At 33.7% G+C, this 16,085-nt stretch overlaps 3 protein-coding genes across 3 annotated transcripts; all 3 read left to right on the top strand.

Annotated features, from left to right (window-relative positions):
- The first annotated feature begins 384 nt into the window (after window positions 1-384).
- Window positions 385-1,814, top strand: LOC143608767 (putative indole-3-pyruvate monooxygenase YUCCA11). Its single transcript, XM_077083716.1, has 4 exons — window positions 385-999; window positions 1,122-1,355; window positions 1,442-1,564; window positions 1,641-1,814. Exons 1-4 carry the CDS (start codon window positions 385-387, stop codon window positions 1,812-1,814), a joined length of 1,146 nt encoding a protein of 381 aa, XP_076939831.1.
- A 3,888-nt stretch (window positions 1,815-5,702) lies between these two features.
- On the top strand, window positions 5,703-7,132 carry LOC143608766 (putative indole-3-pyruvate monooxygenase YUCCA11). Its single transcript, XM_077083715.1, has 4 exons — window positions 5,703-6,317; window positions 6,440-6,673; window positions 6,760-6,882; window positions 6,959-7,132. Exons 1-4 carry the CDS (start codon window positions 5,703-5,705, stop codon window positions 7,130-7,132), a joined length of 1,146 nt encoding a protein of 381 aa, XP_076939830.1.
- Window positions 7,133-11,020: 3,888 nt separating this feature from the next.
- Window positions 11,021-12,450, top strand: LOC143608765 (putative indole-3-pyruvate monooxygenase YUCCA11). Its single transcript, XM_077083714.1, has 4 exons — window positions 11,021-11,635; window positions 11,758-11,991; window positions 12,078-12,200; window positions 12,277-12,450. The coding sequence occupies exons 1-4, from the start codon at window positions 11,021-11,023 to the stop codon at window positions 12,448-12,450; spliced, it is 1,146 nt and encodes a 381-aa protein (XP_076939829.1).
- The last annotated feature ends 3,635 nt before the right edge of the window (window positions 12,451-16,085 follow it).

The following is a 16,085-nucleotide window of genomic DNA, read 5'->3' as shown; positions in this document are numbered from 1 at the left end:
TCTACAACCGCATATGATAATACACGAAATCTCATCTTTTACTTATTTGTAAAGATATTAATTACCATATTCATGTGTTCACACATTAAGCCAATATGAACGTGTAGATTCTAGTCAAGTAAATTAAGTTTGTAACGTAAGTTCTAAAAGTTTTTTTTTTTACAAAAAAGCAGGAATACTTCAATGAATAATAACTCAGAAATTTTAGCGCGGATGACATTTCAAACTTTTAAAAAATAAGTTTTTCAGTAACGGTTCCAATAAAGGTGGGAAATAGTCTCTTTTGCCTCCTTTTTGTAATTCCTATAAAAAGGGTATGTGCATTGTGCATTACATATTGCATCAATAAACATACATTATTCATTAGAAAGAGCTTGAAAGAAAATGAAACAAGAAACAGTTGTTGTGATAGTCGGAGCAGGACCTGCCGGCATTGCAACATCAGCATGTCTCAATCTTCTTTCTATCCCAAACATTGTTCTTGAAAGGGAAGATTGCTATGCATCTTTATGGCAAAAAAAGGCTTATGATCGCTTAAAGCTTCACTTGGCTAAAAGCTTCTGTGAACTCCCTCATATGCCATTCCCTTTGTCCGCACCCACATTTGTACCAAAAGACATGTTTGTTCAATACTTGCAAAACTATGTGTATCAGTTTAATGTAGCTCCGTTGTACCAACGCAGCGTTGAGAATGCATGGTATAATAGGATTGCACAAAAATGGGTGGTTACCGCCAAAAATTGGATTTCGGGTTTGGTCGAGGAGTACGTGTGTGAGTTTCTTGTGGCGGCAACCGGTGAAAATAGCGAAGGTATTATTCCTAATGTTAATGGTTTAGATAGCTTCAAAGGATTGTTCATCCATTCGAGCGAGTATGATAATGGAAAAAGATTTGGACACAAAGATGTGCTTGTAGTTGGTGCTGGAAATTCGGGCATGGAAATTGCATATGACTTGTGCAATTGGGGTGCTCAAACATCAATAGTTGTTCGTAGCCCGGTATGCGCGCTAAACGCTCTCCCGCGTGATTTTTAAATATAAAGTTGTCGCCGTTTTATATAATAAAAGCATATTTTTGATAAATATAATATTGTATGCTATTCTTTTTGTTGTTATGACAGATACAAGTGCTTACCAAGGAGCTAGTGCAACTCGGAATGTATATACTAAAATATATTCCTTGCTCTTTCGTGGACAAGATGGTCCTAATGTTGAGTAAGTTGTTGTATGGAGATCTTGGTGTATATGGAATACAAAGGCCATTCAAAGGACCATTCATGATCAAAAATGAAACCGGACGATCACCTATTATCGATGTTGGGACAATTTCAAAAATAAAAACAGGAGACATTGAGGTAAACCCCTCTATCATGTTTTCATATATATCTAATAACATTAAAACATTAACTAGCGATCATGCTGTTATTTTTTTCGTCTCTAGGTAATGACGGCTATTGAAGAAATAAAAGGTGATCAAATCAAATTCACAAATGGTCAAGAGAGACAATTTTATGCCATTGTCTTTGCTACGGGTTTTAAAAGCACTGTGCGAAAATGGCTTAAGGTAACTAAAGTTATAACACTTAATTTGTTTACTTAACCTTTTGTTTTTTAATCTTAGCATTTTCGGTTTGATCTAGGATGATGGAGGGCTCTTCAACGAGAATGGAATGCCAAAACATAAAAGCCCTAATCATTGGAAAGGGGAACATGGTCTTTATTGTGTTGGATTTGCGAGTGCCGGATTATTTGGTATCTCAAATGATGCGAAAAACATTGCTGATGATATCTTCAAAATTGTTCATGGGAACTAAGCTCCTATCTAGAAAATGTAGGTTTGAATGTTGTCGTGTAGTCGTTTACGATTACTACGTACCAGTTTAATGATTTTACTATTTAAATGCTTGTTTCCTTTATAATTATGCATTTATATCATCGGATATATTTTGATTGGTATTAAATTTATCTCCATGTTTACATTGTATTACTATGGTAACTATAATACGATCAAAATAGCCTAAATATGAAATTTCTACATATTTAGTACCATTTACAAAAAAGTATATAAATACGTACAATTTATCAAAAAACTAAAAATGTTTTGTTTTTTTTTTAAACTTATCCAACTAGTTTTATACATGTTTGGTGGACGTGTGGTTTAATGTCATAATGTCATGAACACGTACATTACAAAATTAGTGTTAGACCAAAATACAAGCCGTTTATCTTACAAGTAAAAATACTGACCTGCGACATTATAAGAATCACAAAAAGATGTCAATATAGTTTAGTCATTTCGATAACATAAAATTGCATACAAAGTCATTAATGAAATATTACATGAGTGCTAAACATTTTAGCTCCGTAGCAACTGATCAGTCTCATTTTTGCTTTACAAATCCAGATTCCAGATATAGAATAAGTTATGTATTTCTCAATAACAATACCCAACCATTAGTTAGTCTGGTGGTTGGGTACTTTGCCATAATAATGTGAAAAAATATGTCATAATGTTATAAAAGTAACAGAAGACATGAAAATCTGTTCTGATGGAATAAATACACCTTAGAAGAGTGTGTATTTCGTGCCTAGCGTTGATAATAATAATAATAATATATTAATCCTAAAACAATTAACTAAACAAGGATTTAAAGTCATATTTAAAGGAGATTTATGTCACAATTAATCTGAATATTGATGGGGAAGATTCAAATGGGTCAGAGGCGTTTGAAAGTGAAGAGGGGCGAGTATTTGGCAAATTACTTTGACGCGATTGATTTGCAGGCCCAACAAGACTCAAGAATGGAAGAAGATTACTCAACTCTTCCAGCAATATCGTTAATAAGTGACTGTATGAATCTGTTAAACACTTTGCAGGCTTATAAATCTCATTTACAAGTTAATGAGTTCATAAATATGTTCTAGGAACTCGTGGAATGGTACCACAAAGTGTACCTTAAATACTATTTCGAGAAGCCCATTCCATCGTACCTGAGCGATGGTACAGAAATATATTTATATGATCTATTAATGATGGCAATGTTACATGGAAGATATGTAGAAGCAACAGCGAACAATGCCTGGACCTACATATCTTGAAGGCTTGTAGTGAACATGATAAATGAAGACCAAATCGGGAACCTCGTCTGCACCACCCGGTTTCAAGAAAAAAAAGATGGCCATGTAAAGAAGATGAAGACCTAAGATTGTTTGTGATTAAGGGGGACAATGAAGTATTAATCACATACTGATACTAAAGATATAATGATATGTGTATTATTATGTAGGGTGCAGTACGCTAATGCCTTAACGTACGGTATGCGAGATGCTCAAAGGCAAAAAACAAAGGAAAAAACCTAAAACGCTCAGAAAACGCTCACAAAAATTTAAACGCACAAAAACGGTCTTTGTGAAAAAAAAGTGAAAAATTGATCGATTAACCATTCAAAACTGTTTTTTTTTTGGGTAAACCAATGATTGATTGGATATGTATTGACGATTCCGAGATGTTTGGATGTGATTTCACGGATCGATTCGTGAAAAAATGGATTCCCGTACGTATTGTACGTTAAGGCATTATTGTATTGGATCTTTTCCCTTATTATATAAATATTAATTATTAACAGGGGAATATATATAATTTTGTAATTAGGCCCGTTAGGCAGTTAGGGGTACAATAGCTGTCGTTTGTAAACATCGTTTAGATAAAAGCGATGTGAATCGGTGTGTCGATTTACAAAGCGACGCCTCATATGTATATATATGGCTGGCTATACAATTGTAATCGAATCATCAGTGTAAACAATAATAATTTCCATTCCATATACAATCTCTTGTTCATAATTTCTGTTTACAATCATCAATTAGTTTGTCTGTTTGTGGCTTCTATGATTGATTACCAATAGAAATGAGCATATTTGACAAATCTTTTCTGATTCCTAGTGTGTTTTACACGCCTGATCTTGACAAGAATATATTAGGTCTGGATCAATTACGACTCCACGTATTTAATATCATCTTGAGGGATCGGTGTGTTACTTGTCGGATATGTTTGAAAGCAGGAGTTCAATACGGACGGATGATGATGTACACAAAGTATGGAGAGAATTGAAGATGAATGATATGAACAGAGAAAGGAGGAGTATTTGGATGGGTACTTTGCAAATTGATGAAGATGCAAAGAGATTTACGCAGGGAGGATTCACTTACATTGAATCATTTGATGGAATATGTTACTTTCTTAGCATATTGTAGGATCCAACCTCTATTCATTAACATCGGTCCATTCTCAAACCTAAATTTTCTGTTATGACATAACGGTTTGCACACTGTTACTTGAGCTGATCAAATTTGTTCCCATCATGTTTTGAGAATGACAAGGTTATTGATTTATTTGATTTATATGAGTTTGTTAAGAAAAAAAAAAAGAAGGTGGCTATAGACATATCATATAAGTGAATTTAACATGTGGGGTGTAATAGCAACCAACTTGGGAATACTGGTTGAAGATGTGATTATGCTTAGGATATATATACATTCAGTATTTGGATGTTTTAGTTTGGAACCTCAACGCTCAGAGAACGCGGTTAGAGCTAGGCACTTAAGTGATGATGGGGATGATGAAGACAAAAGCACGCTTAGACCAAAAGAAACTAAAAGCTAGAACGAAACTTATAAACAAGATAAAGCCAGCACTAGCTTTGATCTTTACATTGGCAATGACAGGGTGGGTGCTCAAAGATTTGGAAAAGGGAGGCCATTTGTTTTTAACAAGGCAACTAAAGTTTAGGGAATGATACAATTATCCTATTTAATTAAATTTAATTATGCTATTTGCATTATGTAACCCTAAGACATTAGTTGTATTAATACGCAATTATCCTAGGGATTAATAACTGTTAACCAGTTTATAACCATAGTTAAAGCTATGTTACCGTTAAACGCTTTACATAACTACCTTTGTGTATTTTAAAAGATTTGTTTGTATCCGATTTATTCACCACGTTAATCAAAATCTCCGTTTAACCATCATATCGTCGTTCACATGTGTTCTATCAAATTAACTATCGAAACCGTTCACATGTATTCCAACATGTTTGAATCGCTTCACTTTATGGTTGTTATTTGCTTTCAATTTTAAACTTAGTTTAACCACGTGTGCGGAAGGTTTAATTCAATTGAATACATTTTACATATCGCATACATGATTTTTGCATTATATTTGAATATGATACTAACGACTATCGTAAATTAGAGTGTTTAAATGTATTTGTTTCGACTCTGTCTCATGTTTGAACTTGACACGACGACTCCGGTGCTCTACAACCGCATATGATAATACACGAAATCTCATCTTTTACTTATTTGTAAAGATATTAATTACCATATTCATGTGTTCACACATTAAGCCAATATGAACGTGTAGATTCTAGTCAAGTAAATTAAGTTTGTAACGTAAGTTCTAAAAGTTTTTTTTTTTACAAAAAAGCAGGAATACTTCAATGAATAATAACTCAGAAATTTTAGCGCGGATGACATTTCAAACTTTTAAAAAATAAGTTTTTCAGTAACGGTTCCAATAAAGGTGGGAAATAGTCTCTTTTGCCTCCTTTTTATAATTCCTATAAAAAGGGTATGTGCATTGTGCATTACATATTGCATCAATAAACATACATTATTCATTAGAAAGAGCTTGAAAGAAAATGAAACAAGAAACAGTTGTTGTGATAGTCGGAGCAGGACCTGCCGGCATTGCAACATCAGCATGTCTCAATCTTCTTTCTATCCCAAACATTGTTCTTGAAAGGGAAGATTGCTATGCATCTTTATGGCAAAAAAAGGCTTATGATCGCTTAAAGCTTCACTTGGCTAAAAGCTTCTGTGAACTCCCTCATATGCCATTCCCTTTGTCCGCACCCACATTTGTACCAAAAGACATGTTTGTTCAATACTTGCAAAACTATGTGTATCAGTTTAATGTAGCTCCGTTGTACCAACGCAGCGTTGAGAATGCATGGTATAATAGGATTGCACAAAAATGGGTGGTTACCGCCAAAAATTGGATTTCGGGTTTGGTCGAGGAGTACGTGTGTGAGTTTCTTGTGGCGGCAACCGGTGAAAATAGCGAAGGTATTATTCCTAATGTTAATGGTTTAGATAGCTTCAAAGGATTGTTCATCCATTCGAGCGAGTATGATAATGGAAAAAGATTTGGACACAAAGATGTGCTTGTAGTTGGTGCTGGAAATTCGGGCATGGAAATTGCATATGACTTGTGCAATTGGGGTGCTCAAACATCAATAGTTGTTCGTAGCCCGGTATGCGCGCTAAACGCTCTCCCGCGTGATTTTTAAATATAAAGTTGTCGCCGTTTTATATAATAAAAGCATATTTTTGATAAATATAATATTGTATGCTATTCTTTTTGTTGTTATGACAGATACAAGTGCTTACCAAGGAGCTAGTGCAACTCGGAATGTATATACTAAAATATATTCCTTGCTCTTTCGTGGACAAGATGGTCCTAATGTTGAGTAAGTTGTTGTATGGAGATCTTGGTGTATATGGAATACAAAGGCCATTCAAAGGACCATTCATGATCAAAAATGAAACCGGACGATCACCTATTATCGATGTTGGGACAATTTCAAAAATAAAAACAGGAGACATTGAGGTAAACCCCTCTATCATGTTTTCATATATATCTAATAACATTAAAACATTAACTAGCGATCATGCTGTTATTTTTTTCGTCTCTAGGTAATGACGGCTATTGAAGAAATAAAAGGTGATCAAATCAAATTCACAAATGGTCAAGAGAGACAATTTTATGCCATTGTCTTTGCTACGGGTTTTAAAAGCACTGTGCGAAAATGGCTTAAGGTAACTAAAGTTATAACACTTAATTTGTTTACTTAACCTTTTGTTTTTTAATCTTAGCATTTTCGGTTTGATCTAGGATGATGGAGGGCTCTTCAACGAGAATGGAATGCCAAAACATAAAAGCCCTAATCATTGGAAAGGGGAACATGGTCTTTATTGTGTTGGATTTGCGAGTGCCGGATTATTTGGTATCTCAAATGATGCGAAAAACATTGCAGATGATATCTTCAAAATTGTTCATGGGAACTAAGCTCCTATCTAGAAAATGTAGGTTTGAATGTTGTCGTGTAGTCGTTTACGATTACTACGTACCAGTTTAATGATTTTACTATTTAAATGCTTGTTTCCTTTATAATTATGCATTTATATCATCGGATATATTTTGATTGGTATTAAATTTATCTCCATGTTTACATTGTATTACTATGGTAACTATAATACGATCAAAATAGCCTAAATATGAAATTTCTACATATTTAGTACCATTTACAAAAAAGTATATAAATACGTACAATTTATCAAAAAACTAAAAATGTTTTGTTTTTTTTTTTAAACTTATCCAACTAGTTTTATACATGTTTGGTGGACGTGTGGTTTAATGTCATAATGTCATGAACACGTACATTACAAAATTAGTGTTAGACCAAAATACAAGCCGTTTATCTTACAAGTAAAAATACTGACCTGCGACATTATAAGAATCACAAAAAGATGTCAATATAGTTTAGTCATTTCGATAACATAAAATTGCATACAAAGTCATTAATGAAATATTACATGAGTGCTAAACATTTTAGCTCCGTAGCAACTGATCAGTCTCATTTTTGCTTTACAAATCCAGATTCCAGATATAGAATAAGTTATGTATTTCTCAATAACAATACCCAACCATTAGTTAGTCTGGTGGTTGGGTACTTTGCCATAATAATGTGAAAAAATATGTCATAATGTTATAAAAGTAACAGAAGACATGAAAATCTGTTCTGATGGAATAAATACACCTTAGAAGAGTGTGTATTTCGTGCCTAGCGTTGATAATAATAATAATAATATATTAATCCTAAAACAATTAACTAAACAAGGATTTAAAGTCATATTTAAAGGAGATTTATGTCACAATTAATCTGAATATTGATGGGGAAGATTCAAATGGGTCAGAGGCGTTTGAAAGTGAAGAGGGGCGAGTATTTGGCAAATTACTTTGACGCGATTGATTTGCAGGCCCAACAAGACTCAAGAATGGAAGAAGATTACTCAACTCTTCCAGCAATATCGTTAATAAGTGACTGTATGAATCTGTTAAACACTTTGCAGGCTTATAAATCTCATTTACAAGTTAATGAGTTCATAAATATGTTCTAGGAACTCGTGGAATGGTACCACAAAGTGTACCTTAAATACTATTTCGAGAAGCCCATTCCATCGTACCTGAGCGATGGTACAGAAATATATTTATATGATCTATTAATGATGGCAATGTTACATGGAAGATATGTAGAAGCAACAGCGAACAATGCCTGGACCTACATATCTTGAAGGCTTGTAGTGAACATGATAAATGAAGACCAAATCGGGAACCTCGTCTGCACCACCCGGTTTCAAGAAAAAAAAATTGGCCATGTAAAGAAGATGAAGACCTAAGATTGTTTGTGATTAAGGGGGACAATGAAGTATTAATCAAATACAGATACTAAAGATATAATGATATGTGTATTATTATGTAGGGTGCAGTACGCTAATGCCTTAACGTACGGTATGCGAGATGCTCAAAGGCAAAAAACAAAGGAAAAAACCTAAAACGCTCAGAAAACGCTCATAAAAATTTAAACGCACAAAAACGGTCTTTGTGAAAAAAAAGTGAAAAATTGATCGATTAACCATTCAAAACTGTTTTTTTTTTTGGGTAAACCAATGATTGATTGGATATGTATTGACGATTCCGAGATGTTTGGATGTGATTTCATGGATCGATTCGTGAAAAAATGGATTCCCGTACGTATTGTACGTTAAGGCATTATTGTATTGGATCTTTTCCCTTATTATATAAATATTAATTATTAACAGGGGAATATATATAATTTTGTAATTAGGCCCGTTAGGCAGTTAGGGGTACAATAGCTGTCGTTTGTAAACATCGTTTAGATAAAAGCGATGTGAATCGGTGTGTCGATTTACAAAGCGACGCCTCATATGTATATATATGGCTGGCTATACAATTGTAATCGAATCATCAGTGTAAACAATAATAATTTCCATTCCATATACAATCTCTTGTTCATAATTTCTGTTTACAATCATCAATTAGTTTGTCTGTTTGTGGCTTCTATGATTGATTACCAATAGAAATGAGCATATTTGACAAATCTTTTCTGATTCCTAGTGTGTTTTACACGCCTGATCTTGACAAGAATATATTAGGTCTGGATCAATTACGACTCCACGTATTTAATATCATCTTGAGGGATCGGTGTGTTACTTGTCGAATATGTTTGAAAGCAGGAGTTCAATACGGACGGATGATGATGTACACAAAGTATGGAGAGAATTGAAGATGAATGATATGAACAGAGAAAGGAGGAGTATTTGGATGGGTACTTTGCAAATTGATGAAGATGCAAAGAGATTTACGCAGGGAGGATTCACTTACATTGAATCATTTGATGGAATATGTTACTTTCTTAGCATATTGTAGGATCCAACCTCTATTCATTAACATCGGTCCATTCTCAAACCTAAATTTTCTGTTATGACATAACGGTTTGCACACTGTTACTTGAGCTGATCAAATTTGTTCCCATCATGTTTTGAGAATGACAAGGTTATTGATTTATTTGATTTATATGAGTTTGTTAAGAAAAAAAAAAGAAGGTGGCTATAGACATATCATATAAGTGAATTTAACATGTGGGGTGTAATAGCAACCAACTTGGGAATACTGGTTGAAGATGTGATTATGCTTAGGATATATATACATTCAGTATTTGGATGTTTTAGTTTGGAACCTCAACGCTCAGAGAACGCGGTTAGAGCTAGGCACTTAAGTGATGATGGGGATGATGAAGACAAAAGCACGCTTAGACCAAAAGAAACTAAAAGCTAGAACGAAACTTATAAACAAGATAAAGCCAGCACTAGCTTTGATCTTTACATTGGCAATGACAGGGTGGGTGCTCAAAGATTTGGAAAAGGGAGGCCATTTGTTTTTAACAAGGCAACTAAAGTTTAGGGAATGATACAATTATCCTATTTAATTAAATTTAATTATGCTATTTGCATTATGTAACCCTAAGACATTAGTTGTATTAATACGCAATTATCCTAGGGATTAATAACTGTTAACCAGTTTATAACCATAGTTAAAGCTATGTTACCGTTAAACGCTTTACATAACTACCTTTGTGTATTTTAAAAGATTTGTTTGTATCCGATTTATTCACCACGTTAATCAAAATCTTCGTTTAACCATCATATCGTCGTTCACATGTGTTCTATCAAATTAACTATCGAAACCGTTCACATGTATTCCAACATGTTTGAATCGCTTCACTTTATGGTTGTTATTTGCTTTCAATTTTAAACTAAGTTTAACCACGTGTGCGGAAGGTTTAATTCAATTGAATACATTTTACATATCGCATACATGATTTTTGCATGATATTTGAATATGATACTAACGACTATCGTAAATTAGAGTGTTTAAATGTATTTGTTTCGACTCTGTCTCATGTTTGAACTTGACACGACGACTCCGGTGCTCTACAACCGCATATGATAATACACGAAATCTCATCTTTTACTTATTTGTAAAGATATTAATTACCATATTCATGTGTTCACACATTAAGCCAATATGAACGTGTAGATTCTAGTCAAGTAAATTAAGTTTGTAACGTAAGTTCTAAAAGTTTTTTTTTTACAAAAAAGCAGGAATACTTCAATGAATAATAACTCAGAAATTTTAGCGCGGATGACATTTCAAACTTTTAAAAAATAAGTTTTTCAGTAACGGTTCCAATAAAGGTGGGAAATAGTCTCTTTTGCCTCCTTTTTGTAATTCCTATAAAAAGGGTATGTGCATTGTGCATTACATATTGCATCAATAAACATACATTATTCATTAGAAAGAGCTTGAAAGAAAATGAAACAAGAAACAGTTGTTGTGATAGTCGGAGCAGGACCTGCCGGCATTGCAACATCAGCATGTCTCAATCTTCTTTCTATCCCAAACATTGTTCTTGAAAGGGAAGATTGCTATGCATCTTTATGGCAAAAAAAGGCTTATGATCGCTTAAAGCTTCACTTGGCTAAAAGCTTCTGTGAACTCCCTCATATGCCATTCCCTTTGTCCGCACCCACATTTGTACCAAAAGACATGTTTGTTCAATACTTGCAAAACTATGTGTATCAGTTTAATGTAGCTCCGTTGTACCAACGCAGCGTTGAGAATGCATGGTATAATAGGATTGCACAAAAATGGGTGGTTACCGCCAAAAATTGGATTTCGGGTTTGGTCGAGGAGTACGTGTGTGAGTTTCTTGTGGCGGCAACCGGTGAAAATAGCGAAGGTATTATTCCTAATGTTAATGGTTTAGATAGCTTCAAAGGATTGTTCATCCATTCGAGCGAGTATGATAATGGAAAAAGATTTGGACACAAAGATGTGCTTGTAGTTGGTGCTGGAAATTCGGGCATGGAAATTGCATATGACTTGTGCAATTGGGGTGCTGAAACATCAATAGTTGTTCGTAGCCCGGTATGCGCGCTAAACGCTCTCCCGCGTGATTTTTAAATATAAAGTTGTCGCCGTTTTATATAATAAAAGCATATTTTTGATAAATATAATATTGTATGCTATTCTTTTTGTTGTTATGACAGATACAAGTGCTTACCAAGGAGCTAGTGCAACTCGGAATGTATATACTAAAATATATTCCTTGCTCTTTCGTGGACAAGATGGTCCTAATGTTGAGTAAGTTGTTGTATGGAGATCTTGGTGTATATGGAATACAAAGGCCATTCAAAGGACCATTCATGATCAAAAATGAAACCGGACGATCACCTATTATCGATGTTGGGACAATTTCAAAAATAAAAACAGGAGACATTGAGGTAAACCCCTCTATCATGTTTTCATATATATCTAATAACATTAAAACATTAACTAGCGATCATGCTGTTATTTTTTTCGTCTCTAGGTAATGACGGCTATTGAAGAAATAAAAGGTGATCAAATCAAATTCACAAATGGTCAAGAGAGACAATTTTATGCCATTGTCTTTGCTACGGGTTTTAAAAGCACTGTGCGAAAATGGCTTAAGGTAACTAAAGTTATAACACTTAATTTGTTTACTTAACCTTTTGTTTTTTAATCTTAGCATTTTCGGTTTGATCTAGGATGATGGAGGGCTCTTCAACGAGAATGGAATGCCAAAACATAAAAGCCCTAATCATTGGAAAGGGGAACATGGTCTTTATTGTGTTGGATTTGCGAGTGCCGGATTATTTGGTATCTCAAATGATGCGAAAAACATTGCTGATGATATCTTCAAAATTGTTCATGGGAACTAAGCTCCTATCTAGAAAATGTAGGTTTGAATGTTGTCGTGTAGTCGTTTACGATTACTACGTACCAGTTTAATGATTTTACTATTTAAATGCTTGTTTCCTTTATAATTATGCATTTATATCATCGGATATATTTTGATTGGTATTAAATTTATCTCCATGTTTACATTGTATTACTATGGTAACTATAATACGATCAAAATAGCCTAAATATGAAATTTCTACATATTTAGTACCATTTACAAAAAAGTATATAAATACGTACAATTTATCAAAAAACTAAAAATGTTTTGTTTTTTTTTTAAACTTATCCAACTAGTTTTATACATGTTTGGTGGACGTGTGGTTTAATGTCATAATGTCATGAACACGTACATTACAAAATTAGTGTTAGACCAAAATACAAGCCGTTTATCTTACAAGTAAAAATACTGACCTGCGACATTATAAGAATCACAAAAAGATGTCAATATAGTTTAGTCATTTCGATAACATAAAATTGCATACAAAGTCATTAATGAAATATTACATGAGTGCTAAACATTTTAGCTCCGTAGCAACTGATCAGTCTCATTTTTGCTTTACAAATCCAGATTCCAGATATAGAATAAGTTATGTATTTCTCAATAACAATACCCAACCATTAGTTAGTCTGGTGGTTGGGTACTTTGCCATAATAATGTGAAAAAATATGTCATAATGTTATAAAAGTAACAGAAGACATGAAAATCTGTTCTGATGGAATAAATACACCTTAGAAGAGTGTGTATTTCGTGCCTAGCGTTGATAATAATAATAATAATATATTAATCCTAAAACAATTAACTAAACAAGGATTTAAAGTCATATTTAAAGGAGATTTATGTCACAATTAATCTGAATATTGATGGGGAAGATTCAAATGGGTCAGAGGCGTTTGAAAGTGAAGAGGGGCGAGTATTTGGCAAATTACTTTGACGCGATTGATTTGCAGGCCCAACAAGACTCAAGAATGGAAGAAGATTACTCAACTCTTCCAGCAATATCGTTAATAAGTGACTGTATGAATCTGTTAAACACTTTGCAGGCTTATAAATCTCATTTACAAGTTAATGAGTTCATAAATATGTTCTAGGAACTCGTGGAATGGTACCACAAAGTGTACCTTAAATACTATTTCGAGAAGCCCATTCCATCGTACCTGAGCGATGGTACAGAAATATATTTATATGATCTATTAATGATGGCAATGTTACATGGAAGATATGTAGAAGCAACAGCGAACAATGCCTGGACCTACATATCTTGAAGGCTTGTAGTGAACATGATAAATGAAGACCAAATCGGGAACCTCGTCTGCACCACCCGGTTTCAAGAAAAAAAAATTGGCCATGTAAAGAAGATGAAGACCTAAGATTGTTTGTGATTAAGGGGGACAATGAAGTATTAATCAAATACAGATACTAAAGATATAATGATATGTGTATTATTATGTAGGGTGCAGTACGCTAATGCCTTAACGTACGGTATGCGAGATGCTCAAAGGCAAAAAACAAAGGAAAAAACCTAAAACGCTCAGAAAACGCTCATAAAAATTTAAACGCACAAAAACGGTCTTTGTGAAAAAAAAGTGAAAAATTGATCGATTAACCATTCAAAACTGTTTTTTTTTTTGGGTAAACCAATGATTGATTGGATATGTATTGACGATTCCGAGATGTTTGGATGTGATTTCATGGATCGATTCGTGAAAAAATGGATTCCCGTACGTATTGTACGTTAAGGCATTATTGTATTGGATCTTTTCCCTTATTATATAAATATTAATTATTAACAGGGGAATATATATAATTTTGTAATTAGGCCCGTTAGGCAGTTAGGGGTACAATAGCTGTCGTTTGTAAACATCGTTTAGATAAAAGCGATGTGAATCGGTGTGTCGATTTACAAAGCGACGCCTCATATGTATATATATGGCTGGCTATACAATTGTAATCGAATCATCAGTGTAAACAATAATAATTTCCATTCCATATACAATCTCTTGTTCATAATTTCTGTTTACAATCATCAATTAGTTTGTCTGTTTGTGGCTTCTATGATTGATTACCAATAGAAATGAGCATATTTGACAAATCTTTTCTGATTCCTAGTGTGTTTTACACGCCTGATCTTGACAAGAATATATTAGGTCTGGATCAATTACGACTCCACGTATTTAATATCATCTTGAGGGATCGGTGTGTTACTTGTCGAATATGTTTGAAAGCAGGAGTTCAATACGGACGATGATGATGTACACAAAGTATGGAGAGAATTGAAGATGAATGATATGAACAGAGAAAGGAGGAGTATTTGGATGGGTACTTTGCAAATTGATGAAGATGCAAAGAGATTTACGCAGGGAGGATTCACTTACATTGAATCATTTGATGGAATATGTTACTTTCTTAGCATATTGTAGGATCCAACCTCTATTCATTAACATCGGTCCATTCTCAAACCTAAATTTTCTGTTATGACATAACGGTTTGCACACTGTTACTTGAGCTGATCAAATTTGTTCCCATCATGTTTTGAGAATGACAAGGTTATTGATTTATTTGATTTATATGAGTTTGTTAAGAAAAAAAAAGAAGGTGGCTATAGACATATCATATAATTTAATTTAACATGTGGGGTGTAATAGCAACCAACTTGGGAATACTGGTTGAAGATGTGATTATGCTTAGGATATATATACATTCAGTATTTGGATGTTTTAGTTTGGAACCTCAACGCTCAGAGAACGCGGTTAGAGCTAGGCACTTAAGTGATGATGGGGATGATGAAGACAAAAGCACGCTTAGACCAAAAGAAACTAAAAGCTAGAACGAAACTTATAAACAAGGTAAAGCCAGCACTAGCTTTGATCTTTACATTGGCAATGACAGGGTGGGTGCTCAAAGATTTGGAAAAGGGAGGCCATTTGTTTTTAACAAGGCAACTAAAGTTTAGGGAATGATACAATTATCCTATTTAATTAAATTTAATTATGCTATTTGCATTATGTAACCCTAAGACATTAGTTGTATTAATACGCAATTATCCAAGGGATTAATAACTGTTAACCAGTTTATAACCATAGTTAAAGCTATGTTACCGTTAAACGCTTTACATAACTACCTTTGTGTATTTTAAAAGATTTGTTTGTATCCGATTTATTCACCACATTAATCAAAATCTTCGTTTAACCATCATATCGTCGTTCACATGTGTTCTATCAAATTAACTATCGAAACCGTTCACCTGTATTCCAACATGTTTGAATCGCTTCACTTTATGGTTGTTATTTGCTTTCAATTTTAAACTTAGTTTAACCACATGTGCGGAAGGTTTAATTCAATTGAATACATTTTACATATCGCATACATGATTTTTGCATGATATTTGAATATGATACTAACGACTATCGTAAATTAGAGTGTTTAAATGTATTTGTTTCGACTCTGTCTCATGTTTGAACTTGACACGACGACTCCGGTGCTCTACAATCGCATATGATAATACACGAAATCTCATCTTTTACTTATTTGTGAAGATATTAATTACCATATTCATGTGTTCACACATTAAGCCAATATGAACGTGTAGATTCTAGTCAAGTAAATTAAGTTTGT

Source organism: Bidens hawaiensis, unplaced genomic scaffold (assembly GCF_021521415.1).
Source record: "Bidens hawaiensis isolate Kalapana, Puna unplaced genomic scaffold, B.hawaiensis_p1.1 tig00419429_1, whole genome shotgun sequence".
NCBI lineage: Eukaryota > Viridiplantae > Streptophyta > Magnoliopsida > Asterales > Asteraceae > Bidens > Bidens hawaiensis.
Note: the sequence above shows the minus strand (reverse complement) of the source record. Positions and strands in the feature narration are given on the sequence as shown.